This window comes from Arachis duranensis, chromosome 2 (assembly GCF_000817695.3).
Source record: "Arachis duranensis cultivar V14167 chromosome 2, aradu.V14167.gnm2.J7QH, whole genome shotgun sequence".
Taxonomy (NCBI): Eukaryota; Viridiplantae; Streptophyta; class Magnoliopsida; order Fabales; family Fabaceae; genus Arachis; species Arachis duranensis.
Genome location: NC_029773.3, coordinates 90953052 through 90964380, shown reverse-complemented (window position 1 = coordinate 90964380; position 11329 = coordinate 90953052). Strand labels below are relative to the sequence as shown.

The following is an 11329-nucleotide window of genomic DNA, read 5'->3' as shown; positions in this document are numbered from 1 at the left end:
CAGATGTTGTACGGTTTTAATTTTCTTACTACACATAACACAGATGTTATCACTTTGTTCAATGTCCATTACAAACTTAGAATGAAGATAAATAGAATCGAGTTATAACTCATAATATACGTCAAAAACTGAAATTTGATGGATTAATATTTATTGTAGTAAACATTTCCCGTGTCAGGATCCATGTTTTTCTTCAACTTTTCCATCCCATAAATCTTAATACTATTTTTCAACCAAGTTAGATCATCGAATCCAAAATATTCAAGTTCCTCCCACAAATTCTGAATTGTGATCATGAATTTGTTCAACAATAAAAGAAAAAGAGGAATCATTATGAGTTTATTAATATTTTAAAAATACAAACTCATATTCAAGGGATTAATTAACCACTAATAAGTCTTTTAAGTTTTTCTTTCATAACCTTTCACGATTAAGTGAAGTTCATATGTCATCTATTAAAGGTCTCGTTTGAATCTCGATTGTAACATATAGAAAAATTATATGCTCAAATGAAAATATTAAAAATGAATAAATATAGAAAAGTTTAGACACTCAACAAGATTAGTTTAGTTGAATCGACAATAATATAATATGAAAAATTATCATATTAATTTTAAAAAAAATTACAAAAAAAACAAATTAGAAAAAAGATAGAGGCATATATATGTAAAAGATCAGAGAAGGAGTAAATATTCATTTAGGATCCAAATAACTCATTTGACACTAAAGTAATTAATCACTTAGATAGAAAATTAATAACCAATATTTTTAATTAAAAACATTCTACACAAAAGTGAAACCAACCTAGCTGTGTAGGTCTTCAATATCCCAACACATCATTTAAGTCCCTTTCTTCAAAACCTTCTTCAGCTTTAACCAATTCTTCTCTTGCCACTTTAAGATCAACTTCAAGAGCTGCCACATTCTCCTTCATTTTTTTCACATGCATAGTTCTCTCCTTATAATTCCTCATGCCCAAAGCACACTTAACATGAGGCTCCAACCAAGCCAAATCATCAAATCCGAAAGCATTGACTTCTTTCCATAAAACTTGTAGTTCCTTGCAAGCTTCATCATTCATATCCTTCACCTTCTTAGTCTTAAGAAAATGTAACACTCTTCCCAATGCCATGAATCCCCATTTGGTGAACATAGAACTATGATTTTTGTTCTTATGACATTCAATGACTGATGGATGCTTGCGGCAAGCTTCCTCTGCCAATTGAACAAAACCCTTTTCCTTTGTGTTCTCAAAATCTTCATAAACATGAAAACATGGTTTTGAGGAATCATCAATAATAGTGTTACTAGTTCCATCATCTAATTGTTTATGATGATGTGGTGATTCCTTCATGAAGAATTCGGCAACAATGACCAAATTATCATTAAAAGTAAGTTCTAATGGATCCAAAGACGTCCTCCAACTGAAAACACAACTTCCACGATGAGTATCTTCAGTGAATCTTACCTGTCCATCTTGAAAGAAAAATTTGACTAAATTAAAAATTGGGAGCTAATAGTAAAAGAATCTTAAATCTTAATCTTCGTACTTATTTAACTTTATTTTATTTTATTCAATTTCAAATTATATTTGTGACGAAATTCTATTGTGTTGATTAACTCAGAGAACTTAAAGTCACAAAAAAAAACTAAGAGAACTTAAACAAGATTAGTTCAATTGTGAACCATTCTTCTAATAAAAAGCATAGATACCTGTTGCTATTGATTTTACGAGTGTGCCAACCCTCTGATTAACAAATGAGAACTTGAAATTTGTAGTGATGCTGTGTCCTTGAATCCAATCAACAACTTCCAAGATAAAGACCATAAAGCGATTTTCATCTATACCCACAGAAATGCTCCTAAAAGTAATTCCAAAATTATAAAAAATTGTCAAAATATATCAATAGGCACATACAAATAATATAATGTTTTTATATAACTTTGAAATGGGTATTCATAACTATTTTGAGTGTACCATGTATAGCCATATGTGAATTTCTCAAACTTCTCACTCATTGTTTGATGATTTTCCATAATTCTTACAAAATAACTGAAATATTATCATACAACAGTAGTAGGTAAGTGAAATCCTGGCTGATTTTGATTTTTCATATAATAATTCTTACATTTTATATATTAGAAAATAAGAAATTAGGAAACTAAAGTTATATATTATCAGATCAGAGTATGGAAGAATTACGTACCAGGTTGAAATAAAGGCAAAGTGCAAGGACACAGAGAAAGAAGAAGGATATTGACGATGTTCATTTTCATACTTTTATATATAAATAACAGAGGACGAAATCACAGGAATCCAAAGATTCATTCTTGAGTTATGATGATACGTTAGGATCGATGTCTAATCTAATTGGTTGCACTATTTTTAGGTTGAACATGCATTGGAAAATGTTAAGAGTATATTTAAATTGACATGAAATACAAAAGGAGAGGTGGAAATAAATTGGATAATATATATCTAAAAAAATTTAAAAATATATATGATAAAATTAACTAGATTTAGAAATGTATTTTCAAAAAGATTTTAAATATTGAATTTTGATATAATTTTTATAAATATAGTTAAAAATAAAATATTTTTATTTTAAAATTTGATAATTTTACTCTAGTCTTTTTTTTTATAATTTTTTTAAATAACCGAAATTTAAAAAAAATGAGAAGTTTAGAGATCAAATTTTGCATGAATTTTCTAAAATTATTCAAAATATTTATACAAAAATTTGATTTAAATGTACAAATTATATTTCAATTAGAAAATTATTTTACTTATAAAAATGTAATTTTGTATCTTTTTGTCACTTTAAAATTTTTAAAAAAATTTTTTGTTATTTATAATTTTTTTTAAATATTTTGTCCACAAAATAGTACCATTTTAATAATTTATCCCGAAATGTAACTAAACAAAGATATCTGCATTTACTATTTTTTTTTTTTACCAAAGATAAGGAGAGTCGATCCTGCGATCTCTTAGGTAAGTATGAAGAGGCTATATTATTTGAATTATAACTCATTGACTATTTGCATTTACGGTTTACTAACATCAAATATCAATATCATAATGATATAATTTGCGGTAACAGTTTTATGCCGTTATAGCTTTGTTATTAATTTGGACAACGAATTAAAAATCATTGTATCTTTTTATTTGTATAATTATTTAAATAATATTAAAAAATTATTGCTTGATAAAAAAATTGTTATAATGATTATAAAATTATTTTTTAAAATAGTAAAAAAAATAGTTTTATTTGTTGTTGTAACGTAATAAAAAATTGAACTTCAATAATAATATTATAAAAACTGTTGTCTAAGACTATCTAATAAAATGGTTTTAAAGTATAGCATATTTTGACAACGTTTTTTATATGTACTATAAATTAAGTATTTTTAGGAAATGATTTTTATGTGTATCTTTTGTATAATTATTTAAACAACATTAAAAAATCGTTGCTTAAAAACAAATAATTGTAACAGTTATAAAATCGTTCTTTAAATTAATCAAAGAGAACAGTTTTATTTTATTTCTATAAATAATAAAAAATTAAACTTTAACAGTAATATTATAAAAAATTATTGTCTAAAATCATCTAATAAAAAAACGATTTTAAAGCATTACAAATTTTGACATTATTAAAACTCATATTTATGGAGTTAACATTTTACCGATCAAGATCCACGTTCTTCTTCAACCTTTTTATCGTATAGATTTTAACATTATTTTTCAACCAAGTCAGATTATCAAATTCAAAAATTCAAATTCCTCCCACAAATTATGAAGTTCCTTAACAGCATCATCATTAATGTCCTTTACATCTTTATGACTCTTTAGAAAATGAAAAACTCTTCCTAAAGTCATGAATGACTTTTCAGTAAATTTTTCACTTCAATTTCTTCTTTTTACTCCTTCAATAAGTTTAAGATGCTTAGAATACGCTTCCTCTAGGCCAATAGTTAGAACAAAATATTTTCTTACTTTGCATAAACCCTTGAAATCCACTAAATTGTTGTTGTTAGTTCTTGTAATCAAAGGAATTATGCAATTATCATTAGTATGATGTTGATGGCCATCATTCTCAACACAAGCTTCAGCCACGATAGCATAAGAAATTCTTTATTAGATCATGAAACTCAGTTGAAGTTATAAACGATGAGTAACCAGAACTACTTAATTTTCATAGGATTTGGCTTCTCTGAAGTTGTTCATTTACTTTAAAGAGAAAAGTATCGCAATCTAAGCCATTGATAATATAAATAGTTCTGATCATTTTAAATAAATAAATAATAAATAAAAGTATTAAAAGAACCTTAAAAATCGTGCGAGCCGCAGTTTTCAAGACAGGGTGAGTTTTTATTTTTTTTATCTTCTTTTTACTTTATTTAGTTTTTTCTTTCTTTTTCTTTAACAAACACATAAAAATATAAATAAATTAATTTAATGTATATCAATATAAATTTATTAGAGATCTATTAAACTAACATCACATCATTAGTTATTCTAAATACGAAATAACCATAACATTTAAATAAAGTCAAACATATGAATGAAGTCCAAAACATTTAAGCCAAACATACTAATCACACTTAATTTTTTTTTTGTGCTGAAAAAAAAAAAAAGAAACAAAGAGCCTAAGTTAAATCACGTTACACTTGTTTTCGAGACCATTCCAGCACTTCCAACCACTCGGTTTTTTTCATGATAGTGCAAGACAACCAAAACCAGCTATACTGAATTGGAAAAGACCACCCAGTTTTTTTTATGATTGTGCAAGACAACTAAAACCAACTGTACTGAATTGGAAAAGACGCTACCATCACAATTTAATCACACTTAAATTAAGCTAGTCGATTAGAAAATATTATAGTCGCAAGAAGCAATAACAGGATCTACGCGCATTTTTCTTCATTTTTTCCATCATATATTTTTTAACACCATTTTCCAATAAAGTGAAATCATCAAATTCAAAAGAATTAAGTTGCTCCCACAAATCCTGAAGCTCCTCGTAAGTATCATCATCCATGTCCTTTACTTCTTTATTACTCTTTAAAAAATGTAGAACTCTTTCCAAAGCCGTAAACCATCTTTCAGTAAAATTTTCACTCCAATTCCTCTTTTTCACTCCTCTGACAAGTTCACGATGTTTAGAACACGCTTCCTCCAATAGTTAAACAAAATTTTTTCGTACTTTTCATAAACTTTTGAAGTCCACTAAGTTGTTGTTGTTATTTCTTTGTAACCAAAAGCATTATGTGATTATCATTAGGATATCGATGACCATCATTCTCAACACAAACTTCAGCCTCGATAGTACATATATCGTTCACAAGAAATTCTTTGTTAGGATCATGAAACTCAGTTAAAGTTATAAACGATGCCAAACAAGAGCCATCATGTTTTCCACTGCCGATTTCATATGTACCCTCTGCAAAATCATATACTAAATTCAAATTATGTAATAATAACAATCAAATTCATAAAACTAATAATAATACAAAATATTTAATTCTGGTACTCAGTCGTTTATGCTTGTGATTCTTAAAAAATAAGGCATGTTTGATTTGAGTTTTTATTTTTATTTTCCAATGCATGTTCAACCTAAAAATAAAGAGTGATTACTGTGCAATTAATTAGATTAGGCATCGACTCCAACGTACCAATATAACTCAAGAATGTGAATCTTTGGAATTCTGTAATTAAGGATGGCTAAATTTAACCGGCCAATCTCGTAATGACATGTGAAAGAAAAATTTTTCTATTTGTAATGTTACAGCACAACTACAATAACTAATAAGTAAATTATTACAAGGATATTTAGGAATTTTTCTGGCCAAAAATACATTTTTGTTATATCAATCTTAATTTGGACGGACCAAATATGAAATAGAAAAATAGTTGGATATCTAAAAATATTAGAAAATAAATAAATATAATTTTTAAAAATGCAATATAAATTAAGATGAATAGGACATTATAAAAAAAAGAGATGTCATTTATCTTAGAAATTAATTAGAAATGTATGTCATTGTTTTCACTATTAAATCATATTTATAAATGCAATTATATAGCTTACAAAGGATATTTTCTTCTTTATTAAATAAATATATAATTAATTAATTATCGTTATGAATGTATTTATATTATTTTTTATTTATAATTTTATTATATAATAAATTGTCCGTCGTAAAATAAAATATAAAATATATAACGGAATCATTTAGTGAAAAATTTCTAACATTGATGAAATAAAATTACGAATAATGAGTTAATAGTTTTTGTTATTTTTTATTTTATTTTTATGAATCAATAGAAATATAAATTGTTAGTAAAGTTGGTGTATTTTAAACTTGTTTTAATAATTCACACACCCCTAATTGCCTAATTGCATATCTGTTATGTCAACAATGGCACTTGAATAAATTTTCAATTGAATCTAAGCGTTTCTCATTATTAAGATTTACATTTTTTTTATCATAATATATATTTTTTTGCCAAAAAACTATAGTTCAAATGTCTTAAGTGTCTTCATGTTTATATAAAAAATTGTAAAAAGTTATAAGTTTGACTCTCTTTATTTTCGGTAAAAAATATTTTTACTTAAAAAAATACTTTTAACATATTAAATACATAAATAAGTACTTTATATTTTTAAACATAATTGATAAATAAAAAATTATTTTTATATAAAATATTCAAATATCAAATTATTTTAAAAAATCTTTAAAAAAAATTATTTTAAAAATTTACCCAAATAAATATTTAATCTTATTGAAATTGAATTGAATTAATAGTACAAAGTCATTTCAATCTATTTCAAATTAATCCTTAATAAAGTAATTTAATACGGTTAAATTTCATATTTCAAAAGATTTTTCAATTTTATAATAAACCAAGAGAGCAAATTACTTAATAAAAAAATTAACATAAATCATAAGTGACTTAAATAAATTTATTCCTGAACAAAGATTTATTAAAAAGGTTTTTTTTGTGACTATTAGGAAAGTATGTTTATATTTTTACAAACTTCACACGAATATTTCTTTCTAGAAGAGAAAATACTTATCCTTTTTAAAGATAAGAATGAAATTTTATATATAATACAATACAATAGTATCTATTAAATGAGATTGCATTTTAAAATACCATATTCATTTTTTTTAAACACCCAACCAAAATTTTCATTCATGTTTTCATCCATCTATACTATGCCTATGTAACAGAAAAATAGTTATTGGTTGGGAAAATCTCCCAAATATCCTTGCAGTAACCTACTCTCATTTACTGTACTCAACATTGATTTGCTCAATAAAAAGATTCTCTTTACCACATGTTATTATAATATTAGTCGGTCAAACTTTAGCCAACTTTAACCACTTAATTCTATACTACCATAGAACTCACCATATAAGTATGAATTTGAACTTTGTCAATATCCTTCTTCTTTCTCTATGCCCTTGCACTTTGCCTTTATTTCAACCTGGTACGTAATTCCTCCATACTCTGATCTGGTAATATATAACTTTAGTTTCCTAATTTCTTATTTTCAAAAATATAAAATGTAAGAATTATTATATGAAAATCAAAGTCGCTAAGATTTCACTTACCTACTACTCTTGTATGATAATATTTCAGTTATTTTGTAAGAATTATGGAAAATCATCAAACAATGAGTGAGAAGTTTGAGAAATTCACATGGACCATCAACAATAATTTCTCCGTGCTGGTGGAGTTTGATAAGTACCAGTTTGTTTTTGGTGGCTATACATGGTACACTCAAAATAGTTATGAATACCCATTTCAAAGTTATATAAAACATTATATTATTTGTATGTGTCCATTGATATATTTTGACAATTTTTTTATAATTTTGAAATTACTTTTAGGAGCATTTCTGTGGCTATAGATGAGAACCGCCTTATGGATTTTATCTTGGATGTTGTTGATTGGATTCAAGGACACAGTATCACTATAAATTTTAAGTTCTCATTTGTTAATTAGAGGGTTGACACACTCGTAAAATCAATAGCAATAGGTATCTATGTTTTTTATGTTTAAGTTCTCTGAATTAATCAACACAATAGAATTTCGTTTCAAATATAATTTGAAATTGAATAAAATAAAATAAAATTAAATAAGCATGAAGATTAAGATTTAAGATTGAAGATTAAGATTTAAGATTCTTTTACTATTAGCTCTCAATTTTTAATTTAGTCAAATTTTTCTTTTTACTATGCAAGATGGACAAGTAAGATTCACTGAAGATACTCGTCGTGGAAGTTGTGTTTTCAGTTGGAGGACGTCTTTGAATCCACTAGAACTTACTTTTAATGATAATTTAATCATTGTTGCCGAATTTTTGGTGAAGGAATCACCACATCATCATAAACAGTTAGATGATGGAACTAGTAACACTATTATTGATGATTCCTCAAAATCATGTTTTCATGTTTATGAAGATTTTGAGAACACAAAGGAAAAGGGTTTTGTTCAATTGGCAGAGGAAGCTTGTCATAAGCATCCATCAGTCATTGAATGTCATAAGAACAAAAATCATAGTTCTATGTTCACCAAGTGGGGATTCATTGCATTGGGAAGAGTGTTACATTTTCTTAAGACTAAGAAGGTGAAGGATATGAATGATGAAGGTTGCAAGGAACTTCAAGTTTTATGGAAAGAAGTCATTGCTTTCGGATTTGATGATTTGGCTTGGTTGGAGCCTCATGTTAAGTGTGCTTTGGGCATGAGGAATCATAAGGAGAGAACTATGCATGTGAAAAAAATGAAGGAGAATGTGGCAGCTCTTGAAGTTGATCTTAAAGTGGCAAGAGAAGAATTGGTTAAAGCTGAAGAAGGTTTTGAAGAAAGAGACTTAAATGATGTGTTGGGATATTGAAGACCTACATAGCTAGGTTGGTTTCACTTTTGTGTAGAATGTCTTTAATTAAAAATCTTGGCTATTAATTTTGTATCTAAGTGATTAATTACTTTAGTGTGAAATCAGTTATTTGGATCCTACATGAATATTTACTCCTTCTCTGATCTTTTACATATATATGCCTCTCTCTTCTCTCTCTTTTTTCTAATTTGGTTTTTTTTGTAACTTTTTTTTTAAATTAATATGATAATTTGTCATATCATATTATTGTCATTCAGTTAAACTAATCTTGTTGAGTGTTTAAACTTTTCTATATTTATTTATTTTTAATATATATTTTTATTTGAGCATATAATTTTTCTATATGTTACAACCGAGATTCAAATGAGACCCTTAATAGATAACATATGAACTTCACTTGATCATGAAAGGTTATGAAAGAAAAACTTGAAAGACTTATTAGTTGTTAATTAATCCCTTGAATATGAGTTTGTATTGTAAAAATATTAATAAACTCATAATGATTCTCCTTTCTCTTTCATTGTTGAACAAATTCATGATCATAATTCAGAATTTGTGAAAGGAATTTGAATATTTTGGATTTGATGATCTAACTTGGTTGAAAAATAGTGTTAAAATTTATGGGGTGGAAAAATTGAAGGAGAACATGGATCCTGACAGGCAATGTTTACTATAATAAATATTAATTCATCAAAGTTCGGTTTTTATTATATATTATGAGTTATAATAACTCGACTCCATTTATTTTTATTTTAAGTTTTTAACGGAAGATTTTAATAACTATTATTTATTATATATTATGAGTTATAACTCGACTCTATTTATTTTCATTCTAAGTTTATAACGAATGATCTTAATAACTATTATTTTAATTTAATGACCAAAGGTTATAACATCAACATGTCTATAAAAAATACCAATTTCTGATCTACATCTCAAAACACATACATACATGATATGTTCTATTTCAAGTTTAACATTCTATAATAATAGAATCTTTATACCTCTTAAACACAGTGGCAGAACCACATAGTGACAAAGGGGCAATGACCCCTAATTTTAATTTTTACATGTAAATTATATGTAAATTTCAGTTTAATCTCTATTAAAATCTTATTTTGGTCTTATTTTATTATGTAAATATTTTTTTCCCTTATAATATTTCATCTAGCTCCATCTTTGCTTAAACAATTACTGACTTGAGCGTCGGAATGTCTTTTGCAGGTACCCACCCTTCGTATTTTTTTTGCCAAAGTATACATTTTTTGGAGATAAAGAGACAAATTTAATTTCCTCTAAGCCGAGATATATATATCTCAAAAGTTCATCTACAAAAGAACAATTCGCGCTATCTGTGTATACATTTTTTGGAGATAAAGAGACAAATTTAATTTCCTCTAAGCCGAGATATATATACCTCAAAAGTTTATCTACACAAGAACAATTCGCGCTATCTGTGAAAATGAATAAAATAATTCCTATCGTAAGATTTTATGTACATTCAATTTTTTTAAATCAATCTCAATAATTTTATTTAAAATTTTATTTAATATCTCTTATCAAATTTTATTCCATCGTAATTATTTATAAAATATGTATTTTATATATTCAAATTGTTGAAAGAACTTGAATCTTTTGGATTTGATTTGTCGAAAAATAATGTTAAAATATATACGATAAAACAGTTGAAGGAGAATGGATCCTGACCGTGAAATGTTCACTCCAATAAATATGATCTTTAACAATATCAAAATTTGTAATGCGTTAAAATCATTCTTTTATTAGATGATTTTAGACAATAATTTTTTTATAGTGCTATTGTTAAAATTTAATTTTTTATTATTTATAACAACAAAATAAAATTATTTTCTTTGACTATTTTAAATGATAATTTTATGGCTATTATAATCATTTATTTTTAAGTAATAATTTTTTAATATTGTAAAAATAATTATACAAAAATACACATAAGAACCGTTTCTTAAGAATACTTAATTTATAATACATATAAAAATTATTGTCAAAATTTGCTATACTTTAAAATTATTCTATTAGATAGTTTTAGACAATAATTTTTATAGTGTTACTATTGAAATTTAATTTTTCATTATGTACTTATAGCCCGGGACGGACCTAGAGGGGGCCAAGTAGTGGCCTCAACTCCCTCCCAAATTTTAAGAAACTATACTTATTATATACGAGATATGTGTTTAATAGATTTGTATGTATTATTTTTTATTATGTGATGGATTTATGTCTTAATTGTTTAATTTACTAATATTTTTTACTTAACTAATTTAATATCATACCCTCGTCAAGTCTTTATATCTTTCAAATTATTTTTTATATAGTAATCTCTATATTTATTTAAAAAAATCATTGTATTTTTTATATTAATATATTTAACTTTTATATTA

The 11329-nt window shown here is 25.7% G+C and overlaps 1 protein-coding gene across 1 annotated transcript in view; it reads right to left on the bottom strand.

Annotated features, from left to right (window-relative positions):
- Nucleotides 1–703: 703 nt before the first annotated feature.
- The window catches only part of LOC107476098 (uncharacterized), an 18922-nt gene continuing 8296 nt past the window's right edge, over nucleotides 704–11329 (bottom strand). Inside the window, exons 2-3 of the mRNA XM_016095845.3 lie at nucleotides 1714–1862; nucleotides 704–1476 (exon numbers count right to left, since the gene is read on the bottom strand). Coding sequence (XP_015951331.2) covers nucleotides 821–1476; nucleotides 1714–1862 — 805 coding nt within the window. The 3' untranslated portion in view covers nucleotides 704–820. The remainder of the gene's footprint in view (nucleotides 1477–1713; nucleotides 1863–11329) is intronic.